A 17,921-nucleotide genomic window follows, 5' to 3' on the forward strand; every position below is an offset into this window, starting at 1 on the left:
AAGTTTTGGAACACTATCTTAGCTAAGGAATCTGAGCATCAGCAGCCTTAGGTATCCACAGGGTGCTGGACGCAAGCCATAATCCATCCCATAGCTCAATATAGTTTTCTTGATAATGAATTTTTTTTAAAGATTTATTTTTATTATTTTTTCATTGGAAAGGCGGATATACAGAGAGGAGAGACAGAGAGGAAGATCTTCCGTCCGATGATTCACTCCCCAAGTGAGCCGCAACGGGCTGATACTATGCCGGTCCTAAGCCAGGAGCCTCTTCCAGGTCTCCCACGCGGGTGCAGGTTCCCAAAGCTTTGGGCCGTCCTCGACTGCTTTCCCAGGCCACAGGCAGGGAGCTGGAAGGGAAGCGGGGCTGCTGGGATTAGAACCGGCGCCCATATGGGATCCCGGGGCGTGCAAGGCGAGGACCTTTAACCACTTGCGCCACCGCACAGGGCCCGATAATGAATTTTTATGCTTTTGTGTTGAATGGTCAGCCCCTTTGTTTTGCTTTTGTAATGCCAATTCATACAATAAAGCTATTGATTAATTTTTAGATATATTCATATATTGTGAAAATATTTCCTTTTTTCTGGGTTGCCATTTTTAACTTGTTTTTTTTTGCAGTGACTTAAGGTGGTTTTGCTTTGTGTGGTGAAATTCTCCAAAACTTCATTATCTTTTCTGACTTTAATATTATGCTTATAAAACATTTTTTAATCCAACAATTTCATAAATATATTTCTACATTTTGCTGTTACATTTTTATTTTATTCATAAAATCTTTAATGTTGCTATAACATCTGATTAAAATGTCCAATTTTATTTAATTTTAATAAATTATATTTTGATTAATTCAATGCAATTTATTTAATAACCCACTCTCCTGTGACTGATTTGAGAATGTTTCTTTATCATACTCAATATTTATATTTGCATGTATTTCATTCTGCCTAATTTTATGGCCATTAAAAACTGTATAATGTAATTATTTTGATGTGATCCTTCCAATATTTTCCTTTGGGACACTTTTATACACTTGAACTCATGTTTATAAAATTGAAATTTTGTATTTTTGGCAACTATTAAAGCTTTGAACATAATTTAAAATAACATTATATTTTACACAAATACACATCTTGTAAGAAATATATTCAGCTGTTATATTATGCAATGGAAATGTTAGAAGGTTTGGAAGCAAATATATACATTCATTATAGGATAATTTTTAGAAATAAAAGGGTGAAATGAGAATATTATTAAAAATGTTGAAATAATTAATTTTATAATCAGTTAAAAAGGAAACCTTGGGGCTTACTTTATTTTATATATAAAGTAAATTTAACTATAAATTTAAATATAGAAAGGAAGCAACAAAAGTCGATAAAATAAAGGAGAATGTTTTTAGGAGGAGAAAGACATATGTAAACATGATACAAAATCCTGAGACTCTGAGGGAAAAATCAAGAGTATTGACGACTGAAAATATAAACATAGCTTTTAACGTCTCTGTTTAATTCAGTGGATAGTACATAATTTACTATCAATCACATATTGTTGGAAATTTGTATGATTTCTAATATGTTGCTATTATAAATTATATTTTAATGAATATGTCTATATTGAGAATAAAAGTTGTGGTGTCACATTTTTGTTTAAAATAAATAGATCATTGTCTAAGTTTAGAAGACTTATTGTTACAAAAAGTCCTCTTAAAAATAGCCTGTTTAAAGAACTGAAGATATAAAGATATATATTGGATTTTTTTTTACCACCTGGTGCTTTCTTTGTCCTTTTTAGTGTGAAGGCTTTGTTGGCAGCATCTAGGACTTCCTAAGATATTGAGTTAAAATAAGAATTTAATTTGGGTCACAGTTTAGTCCATTTGTTTCTACTAAGCAGCAAGGACCTTTTCAGGAGTCAACTGGTCCCCCCATAAACTCAACCTCACATAGACTACAGAACTATGAATAATAATTTACCTTTTTCCAAGCCTGAATTTTCTTAATTATCTGTAATGAATTTGCTCTATGAATTTTATTATCCTTTCCTGAACTTAATTTTCTTAAGTCTGCGTATCTCTTAGAATAACAAGTTTCATGTTGCAAGTGGACAGAAGGGAGAAACAAAACTGAAGTGTCTTGAGCCAGGATTTTGTTGTTGCTACTGAGGAGAAACCTGCTCTTGATCTTCTTTGTTTCATCCATTCAAAGCAACCTGTGTAGAAACTGAATTGATTCTGAAGAGACAGACGATGTAGCAACAAAACACGACGGGTAGTAACAGAAAATAGGTTAATGAAATAGAAGGAACAGTTTCCTACAAATGTGAATTTATGGGGCTTCTTTTGTTGGTGTTTTTTAGGTAAAGAAATAGAAAACCTCCTTTGAGAACTGGAAACTTCTGCTGTGAGGAAGGTTGGTAGAAATTTGGTGGAAAGGGACATTGTTCACATAAGCCAGGTTGGCTTGAAACCTTTTCTGTCCATGCCCTTCTGTGCACGCGCTTCACTTTGAAAGGGGGAATGATTTATCAGTGGGCACTGTGACAATTTTTAACAACTGTGCATCTAGCTCTTTAATTGCTACTTAGTGACAACTTCTTCCAACAGCCCATTTCATAAAGCACTTTGGAAAATGGCTTCTAATAAAATTACTGGTCGAATCCATCCATTAGAATTGTATTTTTACTAAGCAGAGATTTCATATGTTCCAATAAAATGCTATATTACAATAATGTTGCTACTGAAGTCATACAGTATGGCAGTACCCAGCTGCTCACAGATGTCTGTAGGAAATGTAGAAGGCAAGGCTTGAATCATGAATTTCAAAGTTCTTAAGAAAAACAGGCTCCAGAGTAGACAGTAACATCACACAGAAGAAAAGTATCCATACTCACTCATAGGGGGTGCCCTTCTGGCCACAAAAGTGACCGTCACTGTCTGTAGGATAGGCCACTCTCCTAGGGTCGCCATGTACCCAGGCTGCAAGAATAACAAAGGACAAAATCTCTATCAGCAACATCTGGTTAAAGACAGCATGATTTCAAATGTTAGAACGCATGACTGCTACACATGAGCCACTTCCCTCAGTCACAGAACATTATTGATTTCCTTCAAGCGGTAATTTCTTAATGAAAAGTGAAATAAAATATGGATGAATGAGTTAGCAAGCACATTTCTCTTACTTTCTCAGGATTTATTTGGGCTGCAGCCAAAACATGAGGTAATGCACATAGAAAGTGACATCTATTAAAATGTGAATTAGAGGTCATACTGTAAAAGCTTGCCTGGCTCGAAGATATTTTTTTTTCTAGAGCTCAAGATTAAATGACTTCATCACAGAGCTAAAAAATTTGAAGTAAATAATATGATGTAATACTTTTGGGCTCTACATAAATGAAAACTGTCTAAAAACTCACGGATAAAACCAAAACTGATTAGATCTGTGTAATTTCATGTGACATTATTAAGGCAAATAGTAACTTCATGCTGATGTCAAATGTGCTCAAATCATTAAAACCAGGGACACAACTTTATGTCCTATGAGGACGCTGGAATTCACACCTCAAACAAAGACATCATTTATTTTTTGAGACGCTTACACTCGATTTGATTGCTGGACCACAAAATCACAAACAGTAACATTCATCAGTTAGTTGGGAAGGGCTCTCATTCTAGTTGAATTTGTCTGACTTCCGCAATTTGCTTAAAAAAGAATACCAATATATATGGTAAATGAATTGGTAATTGGCTTTGCCTGTGGAAAACATACTTTTGTCTTTTGTTTCCTTAATATTTGCCCACCTATGTTCTTACTTTGCCCAGCTATCTTCTTACTCGCATTTGCTGGATTTGACAGTTCATGTTATAATTCAGTCATAGTTAATTCTGTGTGACTTGGGAACATAAGAAAGATCAGTTTTGAATGAGAATTTTAACATAGAAAATAAATTTTTCTCAAGATTTTTTCCATTAATTCAAGCCTTTCTTTTCAGTATCTAAGTGCACAGAAAATTCTCTTTGTCTAATGCTTCTTCCAATGTCATAGAGGTCAAATCAGTTTCATCCTCTAATACTTTATTATTATTATTATTATTATTATTATTAATTACATTGCATTATTTGACACAGTTTCATAGGCTCTGGGATTCCCCCAACCCCTCCCCGGACCCTCCCTCTGTCCATGGTAGATTCCTACACCTTGTTGCAGTATTACAGCTCAAATTCAGTCAAGATTATTCCATTGCAAGCATATACCAAGCATAGAGTCCAGCATCTAATTGTCCAGGTAAATTCAATGGTTTCCTGGGGAGACCATCTCTGGTCTGAAAGCAGAGCTGGCAGAATATCATCCCCTCCAATGAAAAGTCACCGCACAACTTCAACAACAATTTACAACATTATGGACTTAATTGACATGGTATTGAATAACAAATATGTTAGAAAATGCAAGTTCTTAACCACATCCTGTGACTACTTCATTGACATTTCAATTTTAGTTTATATACAACCGGCTGCTATACACCTTAAAATGGCTATAGGATACTATTCAGCTGTCTTGTGTCTATTTTCATTTCAGTATTTAGCAGTTTATAGTGTTGAAGCATAATTTTTACTGATTTTGACAGATTTTAGGATAGTCTAAACTGGCTTGTAACTCTAACAAGGCGTATGTCAACAGTTGAAGTGCAGAACAGTTTTAGGAGGGGTGTACAGAGAAATCTTCAATGCCTTAGTGAGGAGCAACTAATCTTTGTGTCCTACCTAGTAAGGTATATGTGAGTTTCCTGTCTAGTTCTAAGCTTTCCATGTTGTTCTCTGTCTATCTATTTGTGTGTGTGTGTGTGTGTGTGTGTGTGTGTGTGTGTGTGTGTGTGTGTGTGTGTTTTGGGATGTGGGGCTCCAGAGTGACCCTGATGGTCTTTGCAAGAGAGGGTGGGGATCCAAAGTTGGAACTAAGTAAGGACCAGGGAAAGCTGCTCTCCTGGGTTCTGAAGTAAGCTTACTGTTCTTCTGTTTCTGTGGACTGCTCATGGATCCTGGCTGTTGTTCCGATGACCTTGGATCCTGCAAGGAAGGATTTGGGCTTCTTTCATCTCATGTGGTAGATCCAAACAGGGGTGGATGACTTCAGAGTTCTTGGCCTCTGAAAGCACTCCAATTCCCTGGGTCTCCTTGGCCGTTGAGATGTAGTCCTTGGTACCCATACTGATAGTCCTTGGTGAGGATCTGGGAGTCTCCAGGGTTGGGATACAAGCTTCCTCCTGTCCACCTGTTCCACTCTGGGGTCCCCCACTTCTCTGTGCATGTGACCTCCTGTTAAGAGGTTGTCAGGATCTCCTTTTTCTTTTTTATTTAAAGATTTATTTATTTATTTATGTTATTACAAAGTCAGATATACAGAGAAGAGGAGAGACAGAGAGGAAGATCTTCTGTCCAATGATTCACTACCCAAGTGAGCTGCAACGGCTGGTGCTGTGCCAATCCGAAGCCGGGTACCAGGAATTTTCTCCAGGTCTCCCACGCAGGTGCAGGGTCCCAAAGCTTTGGGCCATCCTCGACTGCTTTCCCAGGCCACAATCAGGGAGCTGGATGGGAAGTGGAGCTGCTAGGATTAGAACTGGCATCCATATGGGATCCTGGCGCGTTCAAGGCAAGGACTTTAGCTGCTAGGCCATGGTGCCGGGCCCGTCATGATTTCTCTTGATTCCCCCTGTATGTCTTTGTGGTTTTACAATTGTCTAATGCTGATTTGACTCTGCTGTTTATAAGTTATCTGTTATATTCCTGGTAAGTTATACTTCACGTCTTCCTCACACATTCTAAGGAGATGGAAGATTTCTCTGCTCTCACGCCCCAATATGGAATAGCATAGGGTCTTAAAGCATATTCAGTTTTACAATTCTCTGATGTAGATCGTAAGTAGTCTGACTTGTATTGATTGTTGGTTCATTGGTTACGTCACAATATTTCTAATACTATCTTATGAAATCCGACTCATTTGGAGCTCTCAGCTGCTAGTGCTTCTGTCTTTATTTTCCAGAATGAAGAAAGTGGACCCTAAATAAGGCACTTAAGTGACATAAGTGTCCAATATACAATGCCTCCAGGCATTATTATATTCTGTTTCTGTATCTTCTTCATCTCAGCCAAACCTAAGAAAGAGCTTTAATTTTATCTGACTCATTTTTTTGCAATGCATTTCCTTTAGCATTCTCTGAAATGTTTTATTCTTTCCCACACAAACATTAATTCAGAAATGGCTAAAAAAGGATTTTGAGTGCTAGGTTTCCTACTTAATAACTACAATTCCAAACAAGTCATAATAACGTAATTATTTTGAGTCTTTAATTTCCATAATACCCAACTCAACAAGAATCTTGAAGTATGAAGTAAGACAATGATACATAACACAGTAGAGACTCGATAATACGGGCACCTCTTCAGATTTCCCCCAAAAGAAAAATCAGAGACAACGACTTGAAACTGGCAGTGTATTTGAGAGGTGAATCCAAGAAGCTTAAGTAGATTTAAGGGAAGTGTGCCAAGGAAGGAAGTAAAATGAATAAAAAAGAATATCAAATAGTAGGTTTATCCTGTGAAAAGTTGGGCTCCCTCCCGATGGGGAGCTTCTGGGTAGGTTTATACTAACTCCCTTCCTGCGGGCAGGGCCAAGTTACTACAATTGCAAACAAACCCTGGTGGACGTGGGAAAGTGGCTATAAGATCTCAACAGCATCTGCCGTGGATTTATTTCCATTTTTCATTGTCTATAAAGTTAAAAATAGCATAACCTATATCAACATTCTTAAAAAATATATGAAAAGGAGAGAATAAAGCTTGTGAAAGACTCATAGAAGAGGTGGAATTTACAAAACGTTTTGAAAATTATTCAGATTTAGACATATAGCAGGAAGTGAGGAAATATTTATACATCAAGGAAACAGTTTAGTAATAGAAGCCATCATTTGATAGGACTATACTCATTGTCTCATTTTTACTCATATTATTAATTTCACAATAACTCTAACAGTTAAATATTGTTTTGACCTACATTTTATCCTTTGCTGCAACTCAGAGTCTAATTTACTTTTCAAGGCCACACAGATGTTAACTGACATTGCCAATTCTTGAATTTAGGTGTATTTCTCTCTGATTTCTATGGTTTCAGTCAATGGATTATAGAGGCAATAATGCTCTCTGTTAAAAAAAGATTAAGAATGAACTTGTTAACAGTAGGAAACAAAAAGAACATTAGTTAAATGAGAATCAGCAAAATGCTGGAAGCACAATGCAGAAAAGGAGATGACATACACAACTTTGTCATTTGGGCCAAGAGTGCTGTGTTAGTAGAGAAGGAGATAGAAAGGACAATGGGTTTTGCTGGAAAGGATCTAGAGAATGAGTGTCAAGGACAGACTCCTCCTGCTTGACTTTTTAGCTTTGAATTGTGCCAAGTGGTTATATTTACTGAGGTGATGCATCCCCTCTATACATAGCTGCTAGCATGTAGTTTGCTTGCAGTGGCATTTTGTGTGCAACATGAGGACTTTGGCATAAAAGTTATGAGCCATTGAGAGAGAGAAAGAGAGAGATGCAGCAACATCAGCAGAGAGGTAAGGAGGTATCAATAAATTCAAAAAGTACTACGTTTCCTTATCCCTTAAAATATGGGTGTGCAATTATCAAAGCCATAGTAAACAGTTAATAAATTATAATTATATTTTATATTAGGCAAAACATATTCACAAGGCTCTTTGGGGATACATGGTCTGTTTATTTTCCTCTATAATTTTGGGGTATGCTATCATGAAGTTATATTTTGTAAATTAATCCCATTTATTTTTACTCAGTTGAACACTTTCTGTAGGAGTTATGCAGTATGGCAATACATTATTTGACATGTCCTCTTCAAATGGTGGTGCTAAATTCCCCACCCTTTGACTGTAAACTGCTCTTAATCACTGGCTTCAAAAAACACAGCCTAACAGAAAGGACATTTGATGACTTCTACAAGTAGGTATTAAAAGACATTGTAATTCCCTCATGGTTCATTTCTCTTTTCATAGACCACTAATTCTAGAGGCCATCTGACATGTTATAAGGACACATAGACAATTGTATAGGATATCCCACGTGCTGAACCCGTGGTCACTGAGGACTGCAGTGTCCTTCCAACAGGTACTGTGCTATGTTGAAGCCAGATTCTCCACCGTCGCTTAGTCTTCAAACAACTGCAGCACTGGCTGACACCAAACAATTTTATGAAGAATTTGGAGCCAGAACTATGGAGCTGTGTTTTTTCAGTTGTTAATCACAGAAACTACAAGAAATTTTTGCTATTTTAAGTTGCCAAGCTTGAGGATTATTTATTATGTGATAGATAATTTATTATTAAAGTGTTTTGAAATATTATGTATTTGTAGGAAGTAATTAAATCACCTTTATACTTTGAAGCTAAATATTCATAAAAATGAGAAAACAAATACTGTGTTTGTGAGCAGAAAGGTAAGTGATTTGTGAAAGAGTTGCATTGAGGCTATTCATAGCAGATTATCAAAGATTGGTAGGAGATGGGTAAAAATTTTGTGTAGGTAAATTATCCTTTTGCTCATATTGGGGAAATGTATGTCATTGGAATAACACAAATGAATATCATTATATAACATTATCTCTCATTTCAAACATTTGCAAAACATGGTCCTGTTGGGCTTCAGGGATGAGTCAGAAGTTGCCACCCCTGAAAAGCCCACTGCCAAGGTGAAAATATGATTAGACCAACTGCTTGCACTGACACTTAAAAATTAACTGCAAATCTGTTTGAGGCAGCTAAGGCATTCCCTAAACACTTCCTTGTTGCAAGTGTTGGCATTCACATCATTATTTTGTATCCCTTAAAGGTACATTTTAACTGTTTTAATATGTGCGGAACAGGCCTGCCAAATTGTGCTTATGGCTTTTTAACACAAGCAATTTACAAATGCAATGAAGCAGATAATAGGACACACGATACCAAATTTGAAAATCTGTGTTGATGATATTGCTGCTGTAGAAACATTTTTGGAAGCAGCCCTATATCCATTAGTGCGGATAAAGAATTTTTTTTTTTTTATCAGTTTACAGGTGTCCATTTACACACAATGATGAGTCTAGGATCATGTCCTTCAGCACAATTTCAGCCCATTTAATGCTAACAATTTATAATCATCTGGAATACGTGCACTCAGAAAAACACAGCAAACAGCAAAAACTCAACATTAAAAAGGCCGCTTAACTAACAAGTTAATGTTTTTTTCTTAAAATGAAAATTTCCAAAGCAAAAGGAAAGGTGAATATTAAAATCATTTGTAAATTTCTATATATGTGCAAAGATTGAAAAAGGGCATTCAGTATTGTTCTGGTTATCTGATTTATACAAAATATAGTTTCTGTTAAGAAAAGTATACCAGAACAATTTTAAAATAAAGGGACTAGATATCTAAAATATCTTACTTTTTTGAAAATTTTTTTCTGGGCCTGGCGCAGTAGCCTAGTGGCTACAGTCCTCGCTTTTCATGCTCCAGGATCCCACATGGGCACTGCTTCTAATCCATGTGCTTCTGCTTCCCATCCAACTCCATGCTTGTGGTCTGGGAGGGCAGTGGAGGTTGGTCCAAAGCCTTGGAACCACATGGGGGACTGGAGGAAGCTCCTGGCTCCTGGCTCCTGGCTTTGGAGCTAATTTCTGGCTGCTGTGGCCACTTGGAGAGTGAATCAGCAGATGGAAAATTTTCCTTTCTACTCTCCTTCTCTCTGTATATCTGACTTTCCAATAAAAATAAATAAATCTTAAAATTTTTTTCTTTGTTAAAACGATGTTCCCAAACCAAAATATGGTAGGCAAGTTAATTCTAGTTGCAAAATGGACAAAAATCACAGTGCAACTTTGTGTCACAGTTCCAACCATAGAGTCACAAAATCCTCTGTATCATAAACTTTGGGGTCATCTTACACTGTTCCAAAACAACAGGAAGTCTGTTGAGGAACAGATGGCTATTACAAATCAGAGACGACATGTGTCAAAGATGTTGTACACACCATTACTGGCAACGTAAATTAGTACGATCTTAGGAAGTTCAGAAGTCCCTCAAGGAATTAAAATTAAAGTTAAATAGGATCCAGAATTTCCTCTTCTGGCTATGCCTTTCCTAGACAATTAAATGAGTATTCATTCATTTTCTAGAAAATGAAATGCTTTCCCAACTTCAGTGAGCATTATTCACAATATCTACACAATACAGAAAAATGTCTGTCAGCAGACAAACATCTACACAGTTAGGAATATCATTCAACCTTTAATATAGTAAAGTTACATCATTTGCAACATAAAAAAAACGGGTTTTATGACGTAAGCCTGACACCAAAAGCCAAATACTACACGATCTCACCAATGTGAGCACTCAAAAACATTCAAACTTGCAGGATCAGAATGTAGAGGAATGGGTTTAGGAGTCAGGGGGTCAGGAATGGGGAGAGACTGATTAATTGGAATGATTTCAGTATAAGATGAATAAATTCTAGAGATCTAATGTACAACATGGTAATTATAGTTAATAAAATGTTATATATTTGAAATTGGTCAGCACACTAAATCTTTTGTGTTCTTGCCAGCCACAACACATATGAAGATAACTATAAAGATAACTATAAAAATAACTATGTTAGGTGATAATTATGTATTAAGTAACTTGATGATGAGAATCATTGTACAAGATATATTTATATCAAAATATCATGTAACATCTAAAGGAAATATGCACAACTTTTGCCAATAGCACCTCAGAAAAAAAGGCAGAAAAAAATCTCAGATTCATATTATGTTAGTAAAATAAATTGTCTATCTATACTGAAAACTGTTTTTCAATACAGAGAGACTCAAGGCATGATGGAACCACTTATCTCATAAAAGACCACTGTCAAGTGACCTTGCTCAGTTATGAAAAAGTGCCTCCCCCTCTTCCTCATATTCCCTGGGATGGTAAAACGTCAGTACACTTTAAGAGAGGAAAGACAAAATGTCAGCTCTTCCTCTCTGGCCAAAATGAGTAAACATTCTCTCAAAATATATTTGTCATGCAGGAAGAATTAGGTTTGGCATCCTAGGCCTAACTTCAGGACCTAAAGAAAAAAGGTCCTGATAAAGCAAGTTTTCATGCAGCCATTTTGACATTTGGTCATCTGTTCAGGATCAATGACTAAACAACATTTAAGTATGCAAAAAACACAATAACCAACAAACAACAAACAAAAAAAACCCTATAATGCTTGAGCCAAACATAGGAGCCCAGGAATGTAATGGAAAGTTTGAATTGGCAATGAACAGTGACATACAAAAGGCCACAGCCAAAACACCAGAACATCAGTGCACTGTGAAGTCTCTGTCTATCCAGAAACTGGAAACAAGGCCGCTCCCTCCCTGATGTTTGACAAAGTTCAAGGATATTTAATTCTATCCAGACTTTATTTAACCCACTGGAACAGGGGATCTGACTGCCATCAACTGAGTGTTCAATGCCTTTGTTGAATTTAAGTAATCACCTTGGTTAACCATATTCCTTATAAAGGGCAAAGAGCAATGTTCTCTCAGTAGATTTTTTGAGAATCATGACCCTTTTGTAGTAGCACTTCGTTAGGAAAAATCAATGATAAAAGACGCATCTATGAATTTCATAAATCAGACACATCTATTTCATAAAGGTGGCACAAGATGTCAAAATGCTTATAATATACCAGTGAAACTGACTTAGCATCATCTTTCTTCAGGTAAAGGTACATATTCTTTCATATTTTTGTTTCATGTTTTTGTAAATTCTACCCATCACTCTCTTCCGTTTAGTACAACATTGGTTATAAATGAAGAGTTAAGTTCATGTTGGAAACAAAACAGCAGGGCTATTTGTAGTTCAGAGATGAGGAAAACATATTTAGTGAATTTTGTTGCATTGAGATTAAGCTTGGAGAAAATCACTTATCTAATATGAGATACAACTTTTAATTTTCAATTTCTTTGTGAATTAAGATTTTGACAAGTGGTAGAGGTACTGGACAGGAAGGCAAATTTATCATTTTGCTCCAGGAAGATAATGGGGCAAACTCCTCTGCTGTGTCTATGGGACAGGGAGCAGTGGATTTTCTACCTCTATTTAAGGACAAACTAATTTCTCTCTGAGTTACATCAAAGTAGCTTAGAGAACTGGAAGAGAGTCGTAATTGATTGTGTAATAAGTTCTCCTAATGGAAAGATTTTGGTTATAGGATGAAATCGCTGTGAAGGTCCCATGTAAGTTCAAATGTTAACAAAGTTATGGATTGCTATAAAAATATAGCAAATTATATTTCAAAATCTTATCAAAATTCAGAAAAACTAAAACACTTACAAAAAGAAGGCAAAGAGCTTATTACCTGTTACTGTAATGTAATATTATCAGCGCAGTGGGAATTATTTCATTTCTCCTCACAAGAGCCCTGGAAGGTAGGTAATGCTTCCATACTTCCTGTGAGGAGGCTAAGTTAGCAATCCAAGCCCATCACAAAAGCATGAGAAAACACTAGATTTGCATGATTCCAAATATCACTCTTTTGCAACAAATTTCAATTTTATGACAAACACATGCAAAAAGCTATGCAGGCAAGAACATGTGTTAAAACATTAGGGAAGCTAAGATTCTGCTTATATGAGAAAATTCATTTCATTATAATACTACATGCACAGATTATATAGTACGCCACATTGATATCTTAAATTAAGCTACTGTAACAAATAGGAAGGAATGTGCTGAGGCCTCAGAAGTATGTATTATTTAATTTTATGGCTTATGCTCCTGTTTTTCACCCCCTTTCTATTTTCTCATCTTAGTTTTAAAAATTTTTCCAATTCTATGTGATTTTTGCAAAAATAATACTGAGAATATCTTTGGTAAACCACTTGCAATTGCTGTTCTTCAAATATTTTTCTTATAGAAAATTAAACCTGAAGAACAGGGCAATTCTATTTTACTGTTCCTTACACAGGATCCTTACCTTATGGTTCTTTACATAGCCTCCTTTCTGCTAATACCTTCTTTTTACATTAATGCAATTTCATTAATTGTTAGTGCTAAAAGCTAATATCTGAGTTTATAGTCCTCATACTAACAGTAACATATTGATGTTTTCGAAGTTAACATCTAAAGGGCAATGCCCCATGTCTCTGCAGAAAAATTGCAAGTCAGTTGGAAAACAATTTGACAAAACATATCCACACTAGTTTCTGTTTCCTAATAATTAAAAATTTTAAAATCCCTATATTTATAAGCTTTATTTTAACTTTCATAGAAATATCTTTAGCAACACAGCAATCAACAGGATATCTCTGGTGCACAGATATTAAGACCTCATATGTAGTAATGAGTTATCTGGTGATGTTTTTAACAAGGGATCCTTCTTTTTAACTTGCATATAAAAAGAAGTTTATATATTACCTGAATTTTTTAGGATATAATTGCTATTAGTAAATAGTAACATGAATATGATTAGTTGCCCAAGAGAACTTCAAAAGCCAAAGCAATTTAAAAGAAACAATAAACTGTTTTCTTCCTTCCTCTCAATTTTGTTTCCTAGGTAATTTGGGCTTGTTCTGCTAGCATCTTTTTGTTTATTCTTTATGTCTGCTATTCAATGAGTTCTGGTGAAGCACATTCCCTCCAGTACAGACAGAAACCAATATGTAGGCATTTAAAAGAACAGAATTAATGTTTAAAATATGACATTGAATTGCTTATCCCATTAGCAAATTTAAATATATCCTATACCTGTATTTACTTACCTGCAAGTCCTAAAAGAATATAGCCCAAAACAAACAGTGCGAAGACCATGCAGCACAGAACATCTGTACAATTCCTAAAGACAAAAACGATAAAGCATTAAAAAGGGATCCTAAATGAGTTCTTGCTTACTGTGCAAAATCTGGGAAGGGACAAAAACATAATAATGATTCTCCACTTTAGAGTCAACTATTCTGAAAGGTGAACCAGATGTGTTTCTGCCATCAAAGACCATGCAATGAAAGGACTGGACGTAGCTTCAGGACTAAAGAATATCCCTCAGAATTCTTAGATTTATTCATTGCTGGTTTTTTTTCACTTGAAAAATATCCTTAGTGATTAGAGTATGCTAACTTCAGATAGTTATCTTCATATTTGAAAAGGTGTTATAAACTATTTGATTTTTTCTCTATTCATATCTTTCTAATAATAATTCTTCTCCAGTCCCTTTTAATTCAACAGTATTGTTATCAAACAAAAACTGACTCCATTAACTTCCTATGGTGTTACATTTATTCTAACAACAATATATATAAAGTATCAATAAAATAAAATACCTAAAGATTTTCACAATCCACCCCCCCACCGGCTCTTCTGTAAGCTAGTTTCTGTCAATATAGGTTTCAAGTGAACTTGGCTCAGGCAGTCTGAGTGACTGGCTAAAGATCAGAAATGAAAGCATGATCTATCAGAGATACTCAATGGTTTAAACTAAAATATTATTCCCAATATCTTATCTTGTTCAGCTTACAAGTGGCTTGAACTGTCAAAGCTATGTCTTAAACATGAGCAACAACATTATCATTAATTATCTGAAACAGTGAAAAATGTTAGGGAAAAAAATAACCCCCTTTGATAAGATTAAAAAACGGCACATGAGACTTTTCATAGTTCTTGACATTGAGGGCAAATGGATGTGTTCTAATCTTTAGCACAGGCGTGATGAAGTTTCACTTTCTTTGGAGCAGTAACACCACAATATTAGTACTGAGTAATAATTACTCTGTAACAGAAATTGTAGTACTTTGCATTAGTAAAGCTTTACAGTGTTTTATATCGGTTTCATGCATAACAGTAACTTTGCGAATTTCCCAAGAATGTATTTAGGTTTTAGGAGAAGCAAAGTGTTGAAGCAGTCTGAGAGAGATACTGATAGAGAAGGAGATATATCTACATCTCTGACATATTCCTTTTCCCATTTAACAGTTGTATTAACATGATTGCAATTTTGCTTCAAAATAGCTACATCCAAAAATAATCATACAAACATTTTCATAACTCTTTATTGCATAAGAGATAAAGGACATTTCAAAGAGAAGTTAACTATGCCAATACGGATTCAAGTCATTATTTATTTAAATCCAATCTCAAGCCAGAAATTTTAGATGTTATTTGGATTTAAGAATACAAGAATAATAAAAGAAGCAGGCTCTGTGATTTCCTTTGGTAACAACCACTGAAAGCTAACACCTGCTTGGAGGTGAGGAGAGCACCTTTGTCACAAGCACTCTGAACCATTAGTTTTTCATATTGCAGGAGAGGTTATTAAATAGTCCTACATCTAATAGGAAATGTCTGCAGGTGAGAAACCAAAGAAGAACAAATTGGAAACACTGGTGGCTTTAATTAGCAATCCTGCAATTGTCAAAAGTGCTTGAGTGTGATCATAACTACTAATGAGACAGAGAGAGTAAAAAAGAGATGGGACAGATGCGACTGGAAGCAAAACCAGCTTGGCCACCATCCTGGTATCAGATTTGTGTAACGTTACATGTTTACATCTACATATTTATCATATATGTAATAATGCTATATTTTAATGCCATATAGTCAACAGGCACACTGCAAAGACGAATGAATGCAATTTAACACTCCAAACGACAGAGCAAAATGAAAGAAGCAGAACCCAAGTGGAAATTTTATAAAAAGTAAAATCCACATCCTATGACTACTGGCACTGATAAATGGATATAATTCTGAATTTTTGTTCCAGATGACGTTTTACACTATGATTTCTTTCTTTTTTGGTGCCAAGCACTTGCAAAAGCACCAGGGACCACGCCATGCTCACACAGCAATTCCTGTAGCAGCCTTTGTCCACTCTTAGATAGCACTTCTCAATAATTCAGACCTCCAGGTGTTTAGGGATTATATTTTTTTGGTCAGGAAGACAATGTATTCAAGTCGGGTTTGTTGTCCTGCTACATTGCTTAGAAGAAACAGAAGATCATATTCCACATCCAAAGTGGTTCATTTTATCTTATATATAAACTTGGAAAGATGCTGCAAACTAAAAATCATAAATGAAGAATTCAAGAATTTTAAATAACAGGAATATTAGTATTTATAAATTTGTTCCTGTATTGAATTGTACCCCTTTATTGTTTTAGAAATTTCTCTAAAGAAATAGGTTAGTGTATGTGTGTGTACTTTCAGGTCGTTGAAATTATTTGCTGTTTTCTCATTTATCTGTCTCTTTTCCTGTTTTTAGATCAGGGGTAGGGAACATTCAGCCTTTGGACAAAATATAATATAATATAATAATGAAATAATTCAATCTAGTCATGTCAAGACAACTGCAGGTGGAACTCAAAATTCATAAGTCCATAAGCAGGATAGTTTTAAGTTAATAATTTTGTATGGCCTGTGAATGATGTTATAAAGATCCAAATGGTCTAAGGTACATAAAAAGTTCTCCCTGTCAGCTGAGCTCTCCTTCCCCCTCCCCTTAGATAACCTCTCTCCAGAATACAAAAACGATGCTTAAAAAGCCACTGGAAACTTTATTTTGAACAGAAGTTGAAACAGCCTGGGCACCATTTTATAATTTGAAGACTATAGTATGAACTCAATTTAAAATTTCAAAAGTTATAGCACCATATGATTGTTCAGTTCTGTTGGATGCAGGACAAAATATTTTATAGAAAAGGAATCATTTTTTTTGAAACCAAGGATATAACTAAGATTTTTTTTCAATTTCTCAAAACAACTATTGAAACATCATGCAATACAAGCTGTGATGAAAAATCATTCCAATCATGGCAGTTACAAGATTATCTAAGCTTTGCCTTTGCCTTGAGTGGGATTCAATTTTCTTTTTTTTTTTTTAATTATTTATTTGTTTATTTCAAAGGCAGAGTTATAGACAGAGGGAGAGACAGAACTTTCCATTCACAACCTGAATGATTGCAATGGCTAGAGCTGGCCAGGATAGAATTAGGAGCTTCTCCTAGGCCTCCCACATGAGTAGATTATTGAGAAAAATGGTAGTTTACAGAACATATATAAGTATATAAGTATATAAGTATATAAGTATATAAGTATATAAGTATATAACATATACTACATTTATATATGTAAATACATATAACTAATTTAAAAGGTTAAAATAAATACAGAAAAAAATGGTATTGGCTATTATGTCTGGATGGAATAATTTTATGGAAATTTTGTCCTTACTTTGCTGTTTATACTTTTAAAAAACATTCACAGTGGACCCAAATTACTATTATAATAGGAATAATAATCTAGTACATAGACTATAGCTGAAAGCTAGATTGCTGAAGTATCTCACTAACCTAATATACTTATAATATCCTCAAATAAGTTTAAAATTAATCTTCTACACTTTTTTCTTGATCGATGACTAAAATTTAAAACATTATAGTATTTAAACAAAAATAATACTCAAAGTGTATGAATGGGGCGAGAATCACTTTGTGTGTGTGTGTGTGTGATGGTGAATCTTGTTGTTCTGACAAACATGAGCAGGAGCTTACGGCAGATCCCAAATTACCTCATCATAGCATCTGACAGATGACAGATCACTTCTTCATCTATGAATGATGAGCATAATAACCCCACTGACTTGACAAGATATGCATACTTAATTCTCACTTGAGTCACTGAATAGAATAAAGCAGCGCTGGCCTTTAAACCTTCATTTATCATTTCCTTCTGATTTAGCATGATGTTTTCCTTATGTAGGTCATTTCTGTTACAGTCACTGAGTAAATTGGATGACTAAAAACAACTCCTACTTTTCTTAAAATAATACTAACATTAATTTCAGAACTTTGCCTCTG

At 35.1% G+C, this 17,921-nt stretch overlaps 1 protein-coding gene across 1 annotated transcript in view; it reads right to left on the reverse strand.

Moving 5' to 3' along the window:
• Positions 1-17,637, reverse strand: part of SLC44A5 (solute carrier family 44 member 5) — a 73,849-nt gene extending 56,212 nt beyond the window's left edge. Inside the window, exons 1-3 of the mRNA XM_040987249.1 lie at positions 17,633-17,637; positions 13,839-13,912; positions 2,893-2,977 (exon numbers count right to left, since the gene is read on the reverse strand). Coding sequence (XP_040843183.1) covers positions 2,893-2,977; positions 13,839-13,912; positions 17,633-17,637 — 164 coding nt within the window. The remainder of the gene's footprint in view (positions 1-2,892; positions 2,978-13,838; positions 13,913-17,632) is intronic.
• Between the last annotated feature and the right edge of the window lie 284 nt (positions 17,638-17,921).

This window comes from Ochotona curzoniae, unplaced genomic scaffold, assembly GCF_017591425.1.
Source record: "Ochotona curzoniae isolate NIBS_2020 unplaced genomic scaffold, NIBS_Ocur_1.0 contig_4612, whole genome shotgun sequence".
NCBI classification, from domain to species: domain Eukaryota; kingdom Metazoa; phylum Chordata; class Mammalia; order Lagomorpha; family Ochotonidae; genus Ochotona; species Ochotona curzoniae.